At 44.8% G+C, this 16765-nt stretch overlaps 1 protein-coding gene across 1 annotated transcript in view; it reads right to left on the reverse strand.

Annotated features, from left to right (window-relative positions):
* The window catches only part of GABBR2 (gamma-aminobutyric acid type B receptor subunit 2), a 989086-nt gene that overhangs the window by 262658 nt on the left and 709663 nt on the right, over window positions 1-16765 (reverse strand). The window contains exon 12 of the mRNA XM_090039096.1: window positions 8013-8120. Within this exon, the coding sequence (XP_089895222.1) occupies window positions 8013-8120 (108 nt within the window). The remainder of the gene's footprint in view (window positions 1-8012; window positions 8121-16765) is intronic.

Here is a 16765-nt window from a genome sequence, read left to right on the forward strand (position 1 = left end):
TTCTTGCCATAAAATTGTATTCTTTTTAAAGCTGATACTTTATAAATTATTCTGGAACAGGACACTCAACTAAGAAAGGCAAAGGAAATTAAAGTAAAAAAATAATGTGAATGCCTATCTTTCTGAATCAGAAGGCAGATAAATTGGGTTTCAGTCCACTAACAAACTGTTCTACTGTTTTCTACCTCTCTTGAGATGAAGCAGTTCACTGGGCAGCAGGTTGGTATCCTAAAGTTATATTCCTACATCTACTTCTGTTCTTCTGTGAACAGAACACAAAATATATAACTGCCAACTTAGAAGCAAGTGAGGCTAACCACTAGAAGTCAGTTTTTTAAATTTAAGTACTGTACTCTGCAAATATTCCCAATGAAGGTGATGGGACTAGTTGAGGAAAAGCATATGGGTGAAATTTAATTCACAGAAAATTGGCAAAGAATGTTAGAGAGGGGCAATTTCCTAGTCAAAAGTCACCTGGCTTTCCAGAAAATGTGAAGGGAATTCTTAATGAAAAATTCAGTAGATTGAATTGTTAGTTCCAGCTGACACCAGTTACATGATGTGTAGTGATGAAAATGATAGAGTTCTCAATGGGCACTTCTACACAAGATGCTACTGCACATTGGCTACTGAGCATTAATTAGTACTTGTACAATCAAGTATTAAATCAATGCACAGAAACTGGAATTACTGAGCAGTAGTACCAGCGAATGCCTTTTTACTTAGGTTACTGCATAGCAACCTAATAGTACTGTGCAATAACATAATAGCACTGTTGGTGCTGTGATGTGCTGCTGCACAGTGTCTCGTGTAGACATGCCAAATATAAATACAATACTGGGACTAATGGGTATAAACTAACTTTTACACTGGCTGAAACTTGATTTAAATGGTTTAAAAGCACATAACTGAATTTGGGATTTGGCCCAATGTAAAATATAATTTCCTGGAAGAAAAAAATCCTAAAATAAATTAGCTTCATTCAGAAAGGTTTAGATTCTTGGAAAGGGGATCCTTGGACTCAGACGGCAGAAGCTGCCCATGACAGTGGTCCTCTGCAAGGAAGTGCTAAAGGTTATGGAGGGATCTCAGCATCCTCTCCTCTCACTCAGTATAACCTTCTTGGGGCAGCCATAAGTCAGGTGTGGCTGGTGAACTCAGAGATAGGTGGGGGGGGTGGCATAGGCGGAGAGAGAATAAAAGTTATGGGGCTGAATGCACACACACATACCCCCTGCCCCTGCAGAAAAGTCTGGGGAGGAGGGGGAAAGGCTATAGAGGGGAATGGGGCTGAGACTGGGCAGGGATGGCCAAAGCTGGTGTAAGTTCGCCACTCCACACCAGCCCCAGCCCCGCACCACCCGGGGGGCCTGGAACAGAGGTTGCCAGGCCAGAGGGGATGGAGCCTGTGGTTTAGTGTCATCAGTGAACTTGGCCAGTCCACTTCTGATACCAATGTCTACTTCATTAATAAAGATGTTAAAGAGTATAGGCCCAAGGATGGAGCCTTGGGGGACCCACTGGTCATGGCACACCACGATGATTTACTTCCATCTACTACCACTCTCTGGGTCTGACCTTGGAGCTAATTCCCTAGCCATTGGACTGTGATGTAGCTGAGGTCACAGTTGACCAATTTTTCCATGAGGAGATCATGGGAGACCAGATTGAAGGCTTTTTTAAAAATCAAGATATATGACATTAATCTCTTCTCCCTTGTCCAGGAGATTGGTCAGGCAGGACCTACCCGCAACAAACCCGTGCTGGCTATCCCTCAGGATTTTGCCATCAGCCAGTTTATCATGAATGGTCTCTTTGATAATTTTTTCCAAGATCCTGCCTGGGACAGAGGTCAGGCTGATGGGCCAGTAGTTTCCCAGATCTACTTTGCTCCCTTTCTTGAAGATAGGCATGACATTGGCCTTCTTCCAATCTTCAGGCACTACTTCACCTGACCGCCACGAGTTCTCAAAGATGCATGCCAGTGTCTGAGCTATGATGCCTGCCAGCTCCTTAATTATCCTGAGGTGTAAGCTGTCTGTGCCAGCTGACTTGAAAGTGTCCAGCCTCTCAAGGTATCCCTTCACATGGTCTACATTGATGTACGGTAACAATTCTCCCTCACCCAGGCCGTCTTGTACAGTATTGAACAGGGCTGTCCCTTGGGGCTGGTGAAAAACCAATGGCAAAATATCCATTAAGCAGGTTGGCTTTTTCCTGGGCAGTTGTCCCATCTGGTTTAGCAGGGGTTCAATGTTACCCTTGCTTTTCCTCTAGCTCCCCATGTATCTAAAAAAGGACTTTTTATTGTCTTTGATATGCGTAGCCAGTTGGAGTTCAGTCGTAGGCTTGGTTTTCCTGGTTTGCTCCCTACAAGTCTGGACCAGTGCAGAATACTCCTCCTTTGAGATGGTTCCAGTCTTCCATTCTTTACAGGTCTTTCTTTTTAGATGCAGGAGGTCCACAAGTTCCCTGCAGAGCCAAGGGGGCTGCTGTGCCCTTTTGCTGCCTTTCCTCTGAGATGGGATAGACATTGCTTGTGCTTTTAGGATCGCTTGCCTGAGGAGCAACCACTCATCCTGAACTCCCCTCCCCTTTGGGTCATGGTCCCTTAGGGGCTTGCCAACAAGCCTCCTGAGCTTGTCAAAGTCAGCTTTCTTGAAGTCAAGGACTTCTGCATTGCTGACGGACTTGCCAGCTTTACAGTGGATAGTGAAAGTGATCAGCTCATTGTCACTGTCACCCAGCTTCCCTTCCATCATTAAGTCACTGACTAGATCATCCCCCATTGCCAGTACCAGGTTGAACAGAGCTTTGCCTCTTGTCAGTCCATAGATTTCTTGAGTCAGATAGAGCTTGTCCATGCATGTGAGGAAGCTTTGTGACTGTTCATATTTTGCCAAGTGCTCTTCCCACGTGATGCCTGGGTAGTTGAAGTCTCCCATGACAACCACGCTCTGGGAGCATGCAGCTTCAGTCAGTTCCTTGGTGAATTCCTGGTCAAGTTCTTGATCCTGATTAGGAGGTCTGTAGTACATTCCTACCATTGTGTCACCTGTGCCATGTTCACCACAGATTTTAACTCAGAGATCCTCCAGTCGTCCAGCCTGGATTCCAATATCAGCTTGCAGGGATGTGTAGCTTTCCTTGACATAGACAACTACACCCTCACCCTTTTGTCTACATGATCTCTCCTGTACAAGGTATAGCCATCTATGCCTGTGGCCCAGTCATAGGTGGAGTCCCACCAAGTCTCCATTATCCCTAAGAGATCGTAGTCACTCTTGTCCACTCTTAGCAGGAGGACAAATTCCTTCTGTTTATTTCCCAAGCTCCTGGCATTGGTATACAGGCATGTAAGTGTCCCACTGGAGGCCCTAGTTTTCCCTACACATTGTTCTGGGGCTGGGGTAGGGGTGGATTCCCTTGAGTGTCTTAGTCTGCTGGATTTGCAAAAGTTGCCCAGTGGGTTTGCTGTGGCGGTAGTCCCCTCATCCCCTGGCAGGCTTGGTTTAAAGCCTGGTCGAGCAGGTCAGCCATTCTGGCTGAGAAGAGCCTCCTCCCCAGTGCAGTGAGGTGGAGGCCATCTTCTCCCAGCAGACCACTGCATCTCTCAACAAAGAGCGCAGTGTGATCATGGAAGCCAAAGCCTTCACGAGGACACCAGTGCCACAGTCTTTGGTTAACTACCTTGATCCTCCTCTCCCTCCTCAGCCCATAATCTGAAACCACGAGGATCGAGGAAAACACCATCTGCGCCCCCAACCCCCTAAACCCTGTTCTCAAAGCCCTGTAGCCTCTCATGACCTGGCTGGGATTGCTCTGAGCTGTGTCATTCGTGCCCACATGGATAAGGAGCATAGGGTAGTGGTCAGTGGGCCAGATGAGCTTTGTAATCCTCTCCACTATGTCCTGGGTACAGGCTCCTGGGAGGCAGCAGTCCTCCCGGGCTAACGGGTGGCAGATTGCACCCTCAGTCCCCCTCTGGAGGGAGTCTCCCACAATGACCACTCTATAGTTGGCCTCAGGGAGAGCAGGGACAGTAGCTGTGAGTGAGCCTCCATTGCCTGCAGGAGCTGGCAGCTCTACAGGCTCTACTGGGGCTGCAAGAGGTTCATACCTGTTGCAAAGCTTTAGAGGGGAGGGGACCCTGGTGCAGCAGGCCTTGGGACCATTGACTACCTTGGTTCAATGCCTTGGCTGGACAGTATGGGAGATCCTTGAGTCCTCCCTTGTCCTGGCAGGTGACCTTGGTCTACCCTCAACCTCCAAGGGATGAAGAGCCTAGCAGTAGGAGTCTATCTCCTGCTCACCATCCCTGATGGCACACAGTCTCTGGACTGCAGCTTGGAGCTCCTCTATCTGTGCCCCAGATTAATTGAGTCTTCTGAAGTGTGGTAAATACTGTGCTCCCGCAGCTTCCAGTGTCTCATGTATCAGTGTTTCCACACCTCAAAATGGCAGTGGGGGTGCCTTATCTAAAGCTCACTTGAACAGCTTTAGATAAAGCACCCCTACCACCATTTTGAAGCAGAGGGACGCTGATACACAAAATGCTCTGGGAGCTTTAATTAAAACATCCCCCACCCACTCCCAGAGCATGCATATAAACACCCAAAGACATTAAATGTTTCAGCCTTTGTTGCATCATGTCTTAGTAGATTGTTCTCCTCATTCAATAAGGTAGAGGTTCTTAACCTTTTTTGTACCAGGACCCATATGTAAACACTGATAGCCAGTCCCAACCCAGTAAATAGTTTAAATAGAAAACACACAAGTATTTTGGCCCCCAAATATTTATTATGCACTACAAATTAAAGCAACACAACAGTCTTAATTTTTAAAGACAGAAATCAACAGGAAAGCTTTAAGAGCAATATCAACATGTGGCCCTCCATTACTCCCAAGTGACATTCATCACTGTGCAATTTGCACAATGCAAACTGCTGGTGCCCCTCCCCCCCAACTCATAGCTCCCTGGCCCTACTGGTGCCCCTCAGTCCCAACCCACAGCCCCTCTACCCTCTTAACCCTGTTGGTGCCTCTCACTCCTAACCTGCTTTCAGGTCCCAACCCCTCAGTATGTGGGGCAAAGGGTGAGAGCATGGGGCAGAAGGAGGTTTGCAGCTACAGTGAGCATGGGGCTGCAGCCTGGTTAGACCGGCATGGGCAAGAACCATCCAAGTGGACAGGACCAGGAGTGGAGCATGAAAACTCACTGTTGCTCTTGCCACTACTACCAGGACCCCCATGCCAGCCACGCTGCCAGCAGCATGTGGGGTAATTGATGGGGGGTGCACTGCCCTCATCTCAACCTACCTCCAGCCACTTGTATGCTGAGCCACAACTCTACCCCACCACCACAGCCTACCCATCACCACTCCCCTCGGGTTACCCATGCTGTCTGCCTCCTCACCTTCCCTCTAGGGTAGAGCCGTGGCCTGAGGGGTGTGGTAGAGGTCAGAAGAAGTAAGGGCAGTGGTGACCCTGCCATCCATTACTCTTCATGAAGTCACACCACACTGCTCTGCCCTCCTGCTCTGGGTCCTGACCACTGTGGTGGGGGCTCCTGCCTGTGCCAGTCCAGACAGACTGCAGCCCCATGGTGTACCTGCCTCCCCCAGTGTCACCTGTGCCCCCGCAATGTGTTGTCTATGGCCTGCATACCATAGACTTACCTGTGAGGAGTTGCAGGAGATGCTTTTTATGATGTCTGGCTGCCATGTGCATGTGTACACATGCACGTGAATGTGGCACCCCTGCCTAATTGCCCTCTGCCCACTTCCCCCAGCCCCAAGCAGCCCCTGCAAGGAGAAACCTGAAGTTTCCCAGGTTTTTTTCCTTTAAAGGAGAAAATTCCTGATTTTCCACATTTTCCCACAATTGCTCACAACCCTTTCATAATTACTGCAATCAACTGGTTAGAAACACTGCTAAAAAGACCAAAAATTTCCCTTAATTCTAACATACTCATATAATGCTCTTTTGTCTCTTTTCATGTTTCTTGCTAGCTGCATCTCACTTCATGCCTTGACCTTCCTGATTTTTTCCTTGTATTTTTGTGTGAAATGCTTATACTTACTTATCCCTAAAGTATGCCCAAGTTTTCAGTTTCTGTAGGATTGTTTTTTGAGTTTCAAATCTTTGGAAATGTCATTGCGTAGTCAGGTTGATTCCTGGGAGGACTTCCTATCCTTCTTTCTCACAGGCACAGCTTGCTCTTACACCTTTAATCTGGCCTCTTTAAGGTACAACCAGCTCTCTTGGACTCCTCTTTACCCTCAGACTTGCTTCGCATGGGATCAGTCCTGCCCCCTGGTTTCTGAAGTCCAGTGCCTTTTATCCTGCTCCTCTCTTTCCTTCCTTTCCTTAGGATCTTGAATTCTATCATTTCCTGGTCACTGTCACCCATCTTGCCTTAGAGCCATGTTGCACAAGACACTTAGCATGTGTTAAATGCGCTTAAAATTAAAGAGTCTGTGCAATCAAGCAGGATACCATTTGTTGTATCATAGCAAAGTTAGCTTGTATCATCAAGGTGTATCTGCAGACTATACGAAGTAATCTGTGTTGAGTTAATGTTGGATTGTTCCACAGATATAATGCAATTATTGTAGTATCACCACTTTTTTTCTGGCTTGTCCTTCCTAAGTCTCAGTTATCCCACTTACATACTTCTGTGATTGTACTAGGACTTTGTTTCTTCCTGTTATTTCCCACGTTTTTCACATTGCAATCCTCTAGTAAAAATAATAAACTAATATTAAGATTTTTTAACCATTAAAAATCTTGTTAAAGTGTGCATGCATAGGAAAATTAGAGAGATGTACATGTGTAGCTTCCAGCATAATCTTCCCCTTTCATCAGCTCTATTTGGTTCTTTATTCTTTGTTTGAATAATATTACTTTTGAATTTATGGAATTGTGTGTGGTAGCTGTCTGATCTTAGCTCTATAGTAACCAATATTTTTTGTTGGACTTGTATTTTCATGCAAATTTTAATTCACAGTTTTCCAACAAAATTACTTCAGTTTAATTAAATTTCCCTCTATCTGATCTAAAACATTGAAGGTGAAGAAAAGTCATGTTAGAAAAAGAACAATTTAGCACTGCTGTATCTCATGCTATGCCTCTACTATTTTTTAGCTTGCTGTTGTATATATTGGAAATATTTTGTCAATAAGATGGGTATAGTAGTGCCTTTTTAAAAACTAGATTCGGATTATTATACTGGCTTAGTTTTAACTGATTTTAATCAATGTCCCGGATTTTTCAATCAAAATTAAAACAACAGAATTCTAAAAGAATAGTTTTGTTGTTCCCCTAGGGCTACCTACACTCTGGGAGAAACTTTAGTTTGCAGTACTTATATATTCCAGTTGGAGTTTTGCTCAGGGTCTCTGCCATTTTATATCAGCTAAGGATATACTCTGTGGAGTTTATTGATGCTGGGACTTAGTATACCACAGAATATAAGTGAGAGTGAAAAGCAGGGTTTCTTCAGTATTTTCATTCAATGAACTACTAAAGAAAGGTAGTTAGCCATGTTGGTCCAACAGAAGGCCAAGTGGATGACACCTTGAAGAGTCTGAGTTAGCCTCTAAGGTCAGGTACAGACATTACACATAAACTGGTTTAAGTGATCAGAAATCGATCTATACTTGTAACAGAACAGACCAGTCTAAAAATGGTGGAACCCAGTCTAAGATAGACTGGTTTGATGTGCACTCAAATCTAACTGATTTAGGTTAGAACAGTAAATTGAACTTCTGTACCAGATCTAAGATGCCACTTTGCCCGATTCATTCTATGAACTCTAAGCATACAACACTCTCTAAATGCTATTAAAAAAAGAAGTGCAAATTTTAATGTTCTTTGTATATTTCAATATGACCTACTTTAGAAAATGTAGCTATTACAGCTTTGATGGAAATATGGATACCCAGGATGTATAATAACCCTTCCTGGTGACAATTTTATTATGTCAATAAGATAAATAGCTATTTCCTTACCTTTTTCTTCATTTTTACATTTTTGAAAATTGCATGAACACGCCACGTTTTTGCAAACATTGCTCCAAATGCAGTTGTGTAGCCTACTGTGAGAATCCATGTTCGGACCTAAAATAAAAGAAAAGACACAACCATTTACAGATAATTTGAATGTGTTAATTTGTCTAAATAGGTTGAGTATCTATTGTTTCTGGCAGTTGTCATAAAAGGTAAAACAACTGCACAAAATTCTCTGAAAATTGAAAAGCTGTCTCTGCTTTACAGTCACAGATGAAACCTTTTCATTCTTGCGATTTTTGTGAAAAAATTATTGAAATATTTTTAATTTTCAAAATGTGTAATTTTTCCGCATTTTTCCCTGCTAAGTGCAGTAAGATAAATGCTGAATTGGTACTACTGGAATGAATAATGAAGCCACACCTCCCATTTATGTTTATTTCTATTTTAATAAAAAATATGCTAAGTATTTGCTTTTTTCACTCTCTGACTTTTTAATTTTTCCAGTTTTAGAAAAAGTGACAAATGGAATAATGTTACTGTAACTTTGCCAGTTTGTCCATGGGAGAAACAGACAACTGGGCCATCAAAGGCTGAATGGTTAGTAGATCTAAGGAGTGAGTCAAAGGTACAATATGTTAGCACGATGACAGAGGGCATGTCTACACATTCATTAATGCACAGTGCGTGCTGAGCATTAAAATTTAGTACTTGCAAAAGAAAGTACTAAATAAATGTGCAGTAATTGCATGCTTTTTTGATGATGGTTAACGTGCAGTAGACTAATACTATTGCACATTAGTGTAATAGCACTGTTTTTGCCATGATGTTGTAAAGTGCAGTCAGTCAGTATACTGCACATTAACCATCTCATGTAGATACACCCAGACATGGCAAAACTAATGTCAAAAGAGTCTACAGATAATTAATGTGTGCTAAATAGTGAGGGAGAGAGCTAGTGGAGGGATGCAAAGAGACATGATATATTTATAGCAGCAAGCTAGGAAGAGAATCCTAACAGCCATATTTTGAACATACTTGAGAAAGGCAAAGTGGATGGTTTGAAGGCCTGATAAAATGCAATTACAGTTGTTGAAGTCTAAAATGATGACAATCTGAAAAAAACCCTGGGCATTACAGAAAAGGTAGAAGCTTAATGAAATTGTGTAGGTAGTAGTGGGAAGGCAAGGTCTGAGAAAGACAGAGCTGTATAAAAAAACCAAAACAGAATGTGGCTCTAAGTGACAGGGAAGATGGTAGTCTTAAAGGGTTGATGGAAATTTGAGGGAAGAAGAATGCCTTGGAGCAAGTCTAAAAACTCAGGTTATGGGTAAGACTGGTAAGGTTGATTGGGAATCACCTGACACAACAGTTCTATGTAGAACATTAATATGTTTGGCAACAAAGGGGGAGAGGGAGTGAGACAGTATTTTTGGAGGGTCATGTGGGTTTAAGGACAGATCTTGTGATGATCTGTCCCTCAGCAACTTTGCAGATGACACCAGTCTGGGAAGAATAGTAGATATGCTGGAGGGTAGGATTAAGAGAGACCATGACAAATTGGAGGACTGGATCAAAAGAAACTGTATGAGGTTCAATAAGGACAAGTGCAAAGTTCTGCTTTGGGACAATTAGGGACAGAAGTTACAGATAAACTAGTTTAAGTGATTAGAAACTGGTTTAAACCTGTAACAGAACAGAAGTTCAGTGCACATAAACTGGTTTCAAAATGGTCAAAACTGGTTTTGAATGTAGTATCAGACTTACCTAATTTAGGTCAAGCTAGTTTATGGAACTTCTGTCCCAGACCCCTTCCTGGTTCAAGTTAAATCACAGTCCCCCAGCATGCTTTGCAGCCCCAGACTGTGCTATCTGCTTGAGCAGAGCACGGTTGGTCCCCCCCACCTCCCCATCCCTACCTGGAGCAGTGGTGGCTGGTTGACAAGGGGGTGGGGGTGGGAAACCTGGCTGGCACAGCCTGGTTGGGATACAGCAGCCCCTGCCAGACTTTTCCCCGCTGGAGTAGAGGGGGTGAGGGGTGTGGCCCAGCAGGATCAGGGGTCAGGAGGGGGTTTGAACTCCCCTGTATCCGCTCTTTCCCATAGGCACAGAGACCCCAAGTCGGGTCTACCTGGCTTTCCACCTTGCTGGCCATTCGCAGTGCTGCCCTGGGAAGAGTTTCAGGCTCCTGCCTAGACTGGCTCTCGCCATGCCACCTGCTGCATGAGTGGCCAGCAGCAGGGAAAGCCAGGCAGACCCCTGGTGGGGTCCCTGTGCCTGTGGGAGAGAGGGGAGACAGGGGAGTTAATCCCTCTTCCTCCCCCCACCTTCACCCGAGGTGCTGTCCTGGCCAGAAGCTGGCCATGGCCATACCCCCACCACAAGTCAGCTTCCTTCCAGCCTTGTGACTGCTGCTGAAGGGAAGGGAGGGCTCACTCTAGTGTCCCCAGCTTCTAGCCTGAGCCACTGCAGCCATGTGGGTGCATTTCTGGAATCAAAAATGAATGTCTATTCATTTGCAAATTGGTCCAATCTATGCAGGTTAGACTAACCTGAAAAGATTGAATCAATTCAGGCATGGATTTTTTGAATGTCTGTACTTAGTCATTAGGCTCAATAAGGTCAAGTGCAAAGTCTTGCACTTGGGACAGGACAATCCCAAGCATCAGTACAGACTGGGGACTGACTGGCTAAGAAGCAGCTCTGCAGAAAAGGTCCTGGAGGTTACAGTGGACAATAAGCTGAATACAAGCCAACAGCATGCCTTTGCTGCAAAGAAGGCTTGTGGCATACCGGGTGGCATTAGTAGGAATGTTGCCAGGAGATAGAGGAAAGTGATTATTCCCCTGTATTTGGCACTGGTGAGGCCAAATCTGGAGTACTGTGTCTAGATTTGGGCCCTTCTCTCCAGAAAGGGTGTGGAGAAATTAGAGAGGGTCCAGAGCAGGACATCAAAATGTGTTTGAGAACTGGGGCACAAAACTTCTGAGGAAAGGCTGAGGGAACTGGGCTTATCCAGTCTGGAGAAGATAACACTGAGGAGGGGATTTAATAGCAGCCGTCAACTACCTGAAGGGTGGTTCCAAAGAGGATGGACCTGGACTGTTCTCACTGGTGGCAGATGACAGAACAAGGAGCAATGGTCTCAAGTTGCACTAAGGGAAGTTTAGATATTAGGAAAAACTTCTTCAGGAGGAGGGTAGTAACGTATTAGAATAGGTTACCCATAGAGGTTGTGGAATCTTTATCCTTAGATGTTTTTAAGGTACAGCTAGACAAAGTCTTGGACAAAGGATCTAGCTGGGGACAGTCCTGCTTCAAGCAGAGGGTTGGACTTGCTGACCTTCTGAGGTCTCTTCCAGCCCTAATATTCTATGATCCTATGATGGAGACTATTAGAGCATACTTGGATAGAGGAAGAGAGAAGTTGACAAGAACGGTAAAGGAGGCTCAGGACTGTAAACAAGCGGCACCTGCCTTTGAATTATTTACCAGCATCTTACAGGTTTGTAAGACGGATATATACCCACGAACATGCTATATGGTGAACTATTAGAGGGAATAAGAATAACAGGACACCCCACGCTTCGCTATAAAGACAAATGCAAGTGAGATATGAAGGCATTTGGAATTGATCCTGGCCAATGGGAAACCTTGGCAAGTGTCATCATCTCCACCAAGGCGTTAAAATCCATGAGAGGAATTGGATCCAAGAGCTTGAAGAGAAAAAGAGTCCATAGGAAGCAAGCAGCTTCTTAACCACCCAACTGTGACACATACTTGCAACCACTGCCACAGATCATGTAAATCTCAGATTGAACTATTCAGTCACATGAGACGCTGCAAACTATCTATACCATAACCTACAATATCCACTGTCTCTCTCAGACTAAAGGATGCCATTGTTGTTGTTGTTGTTACAGGTTTGCATTGACATAGCAGACAGACAAACATTAGAACATCATAAAATTCAAAGGCAAATGAAGGCTTCTCTCTCAGTATTTGCTTCTTAGTCATTTTAATTCCTTTCCATTCCTATGTCCAAATTAAGGACATCCCGTCCACAACTGAGAAGAAAGGATGTGATTGTTAATTTGAACATATATTTAGGTAGATAAAATTATCTAAGAAACCTGGGTACTTCCTGTAAGGTTAGCCACACATGACCAAAATATAATTAAAAAGATTAAGTGAATGTATTGAGGGTAGAAATAGCTAGAGAAAGGTTTTTAGGATGGCAAGATATAATTTTAGACTAAAAAAAGTGAATACTTTAATTGTTTTTGAGTCAGTATACATTACAGGTAGTAGCTTTGCAATGAGCTTTGAAGGTAAAGGAGAAATAGGCCATTTCTGAGCACTTTTGAAAAACTGCTTTATACCATTATTTTCATGTCAGGTAACATGGATTTTTTTTTTTTTACTTCACCTCCAATAAACTTTCCCCCCCAAATCATATGAAAACTGCATTTAGTATTAAAATTGTTTTTGGTTTTAATAAATATTCAGTCATTTTGTATACTGCTCAGTGAGTTTTTGGCAAAGACATGATGCATTCATCTTTCTAATAAGGCTCTGTTTTGTCCTCACTGAAACAGCAGTTGCTTGTTGGGGATACTAATAAATTCAATTATGCTCATATCATAGTTTTAGCTGGATATTCAGATAAATGTTATTTTTATCACGTTCAGTTAAAAAAGGCTTAAGTACTTGTGATTTGGATTTTGTAGATTATAACAACACAAACTATTGGCTGTAATGGAAAACACGCTGTGATAACCCGGAGTTGAATTGTTTTGAAAGTTGCCTAAACATTTGAAGTAACCTGGGGACAGCCTGAAGTTAAACGGTTTGTCTCAAACATTGTAAGCAAGCACATTACCGCAAATGCTGACTCTGTGGTAACAAGTGCTGGGGGAGGTGGGAAGCAATGCAGGTCCTGCGTAGGCGGGTCAGTGCACTGTACCAGCTTCCTTAAGCTGCAGCTTGTGTAAAGTTGGTTGTTTGCTAATCTGAGCATGCGCCAAACAAAGGTCACATTTCGGTCAACTCAGTTACCATTAGAAACCCCCAATGAGCCCACTGACTCAAATGGGGAAGTTTCTAGAACTCTGAACTGCGCAAGTCCGAGTGACGACAGCCAGAGGCGGAACCACCATGAGGGAAGAAGATAAAAGGCGGACAGAAAAACGCGCGCTCGTCAACCCATCACCCACGGATCAAGATAGAAGCGCCAGCGACGGAGACACGTGCCGACAATGCAGGATCATGGGGTGGTGATCTCTCTCTCTCTATTTCTCTCTCTCTCTATTTTTTCTCTCTCTCTCTCTCAAGTTTTTCTTGCTTCTCCTTGCCTCATGCGAATGTTTCTAGTAATGAGTTTTGACCAAGGGTTTTAATGTTGTTATTGAGTTAGCCAAAATAAAACAGTGAATTGTTCACTTTGAGAGTGTTGCCTAACCACGCCGCACAGAGGATTGCAAAAGTACCTCCTCCTTCACCCCACCAAGCGGGACGGGACACACGCTGCTTAAAATAGTAGGATATTTTCATATAATAAGATCTGTTTAGCCAAACATATGCAGATGATTTAAAAATGGAAATGGGCTTTAATTAAGAAGAAACAACTGCATTTTTCTAACATCCTCCATGAAGACATCCAGCAAAATCAAGTATATACTTTTACACTGAAAGTCAATGAACTACAGCTCTGTTGCAATCACTTAATTTATCAACTGAATTTTAAACACATTATTTTCATAGTTTACAGGAGATATAGGCCCAAAGGCAATCCTTAAATGTATTTGGGCTTTTAGCTCCCATTTGTCTGTATTGAAGCTGATAAAAAATGCTTATTGAAGTAGTGATTTGACCTAACTCTTCCACATTTCAGATGAGATCCCTAAAAACAAGGGTATTGTCAGCCATTTTATGTCTCTGATGTCTAAAATGCAGGGAGGGATAGATCAGGTTGCCATTGCATGCTTTGCACTCACTGCTCTGCAATTCAACCCACTGTCAATAAGCACTCTCCTTTGCACTTTGTCTCCACTCTCCTGCCGTGACCCTATAGTTTCATAGTTTCATAGTAGCTAGAGTCGGAAGAGACCTAGGTAGATCATCTAGTCCGACCCCCTGCCTTAGCAGGAAAGAGCACCGGGGTCAGATGACCCCGGCAAGGTGCTCATCTAACTTCCTTTTAAAAATCCCCAGGCTAGGAGCCTGCACCACTTCCCCTGGAAGCTGGTTCCAGGCCCTAGCCGCCCTGACTGTGAAGTAGCGCCTCCTAATATCTAATCTAAACTTACCCTCCGCCAGTTTGTGACCGTTATTCCTGGTCACTCCTGGCAGCGCACGGGGGAACAGGGACTCCCCCAATACCTGCTGATCCCCCCTGACCAGTTTGTAGCAGGCCACAAGGTCCCCCCTTAACCTTCTCTTGTGGAGGCTAAACAGGTTCAGGTCCCGTAGCCTCTCCTCATAAGGCCTGCCCTGCTGACCCCTGATCATACGAGTGGCCCTCCTCTGAACTCTTTCCATATTGTCCACGTCCCTCTTGAAGTGTGGCGCCCAGAACTGGACGCAGTACTCCAGCTGCGGCCTCACCAGTGCCGCATAGAGGGGGAGGATCACCTCCCTGGACCTGCTCGAGATGCATCTGTGGATGCATGACAGGGTACGGTTGGCCTTCTTGACTGCCTCCCCACACTGCCGGCCCATGTTCATCGTGGAGTCAATGACAACTCCAAGATCCTTTTCCGTCTCCGTGCTGGCAAGAGGGGAGTTCCCCAACCTGTAAGTGTGGTGCCGGTTCTTCCTCCCCATGTGCAACACCTATGACTCCCTGCTGCTGAAACAATAAGACAGGAGGCCCCCCATTCTGACCCTTTCTGTGCATCTCTTAGTTCTGGTGTGGGCCACACAGGAGGACTGTCATTGACAGCCTGCTCCATTCTCCCAATGTCCCGGGGGATGGGAAGGGGAAATGGAGGGAGAACGGAGCAATGTGACATGCTATGGAGGACTGAGCCGTCCCCTGTCCTGCTTTGTAGAGTGTAAACATGGAATAGGAACCTTTTCATTTTGAAGCTCTTTTGAATAGTAGGTTTACTACAGTATTATTCTGGGAGAGCCTCGACCATTTCTGGAGCTCTTCAGAGGGTGTGTACATCTGTCTGATCACCTTTTGAAGTGCTTCAAAGGCATTTCAAATGTTATGTCTGTTCACACCCTGCAAGAGACTCCTCTTATGCTAAAATAGATGTCCCCGAATGAAATGAATCAGCTGTGCTGCAATGTGTTGCAATATAGCTGATCTACCTCATCGGGTGAAACACATGTTGCCCCTTCTCCTGCCCTTGATGGTGCAGGACAGAGGACTATGTGAATTCCCCACTTTCCCCATGCAGCCAGACCTGGGGCACGGGTCTGATTGACTGGGGAAAGTGAAGAGGCACTCTGAAATCACTCATGGTGCCTCTTGGTAAGCAGGGAAAACCGGGACATGTCCCCGATGCTTGCCCCCAGAGCACCAACCTGGGCTGGCAAGAGAGTGCAAGCAGGTCAGGCTGCTTGTACTCTCCCACCACAGAGGTGATAGACATCCACTGCAATAAAGCACCGAAGTCTATTACCATCTTCTGTTGCACCACTGACTTTGCTTTCATGTGGCGCAACAAAGGGTTGCGATGGCTATTTGCTCAGCATTTGTGCTCTCATAAAGAATTTATGGTAGCACAAATGACACATCAGGTGACATCCGTTTCCACCCTTAAAGTACCCTTAAGTATGGTTGTTATGCACTTTCCTTGCAGATAAGATCAGAAGGTGTGTTCCCACGAATTCCCCCAGGAACAAACAGCACAATATCTGCCACTGCTGCTTGTCCTTGGGAAACGCTCGTGCACGCATGCTTTGGAGTGCCGCACTTTGCCTCATGTGGTGTAGTGAAGGCTGGGGCCTGCACCTGGGCAGGCTGCACTGGCATTACCTGGGGTCCTGATGGCCTCTGGGGGCTGCAGCCACGGCAATCCAGCAGCACAAAGCCCGGCCAGCAGCCAGAGTGTGGCTGTGGCCAGCCAGGCTGTGGTTTCCAGCGGTGCAAGCTGCCACCACATGCACCACCCTGCTTTTTTTTGACACTGGAATCAAACATCCCCACCTCCCTCCCCCTGCAAATTAGCAGTGTGGGGAACTCCTGCATGTACAGTGTGTGCAGCGCCACAGTCAAGTCTGTGGCACCACATACCTTATGTCCATGCTTGTCTGGACATGCCCAATGAGTTCAAATTTCTGTTCAAATCAGGTGAAAATGGGATTTGAAAACTGATTTCTAGGGATGGATCTAGGAGTATATGTTTGCACCTCTCTTCAATTATTCCTCCTCTCCAACCATCAGTGGGAGCTGAGGGCTCAATTTAACCTGCCTGGCCCCAATTTGTAAGCGAGGGGAGGGGGTGGGCAATGAAACTCAGAGAATACAATATCTGCAAAAGTTCTTGGTTGCTTATGTTATTAAATGAGATATTTAGGATAACTGAATAAGACTCAAGAGGTTTCTGTTTTCCGTCACCCAACGACAACTTTTAAATGACATAAAAATAGTCTCCAAAATGCAGTATTTCAGGTGCCACACTGCTACCCTGCCCTGCCTTCTGCCTGACTTTAAACTAGCTCAGCTAACTTACCTCCTCTTCCTCCAAGATGTTGAAATGGCTGAGGGAAAGCATCTGAAAGAAAGACTCATGTCTGCAGGC

The sequence above is a fragment of the Crocodylus siamensis genome, chromosome 3, assembly GCF_052110815.1.
Source record: "Crocodylus siamensis isolate JL-2025a chromosome 3, ASM5211081v1, whole genome shotgun sequence".
Classification (NCBI taxonomy): domain Eukaryota; kingdom Metazoa; phylum Chordata; order Crocodylia; family Crocodylidae; genus Crocodylus; species Crocodylus siamensis.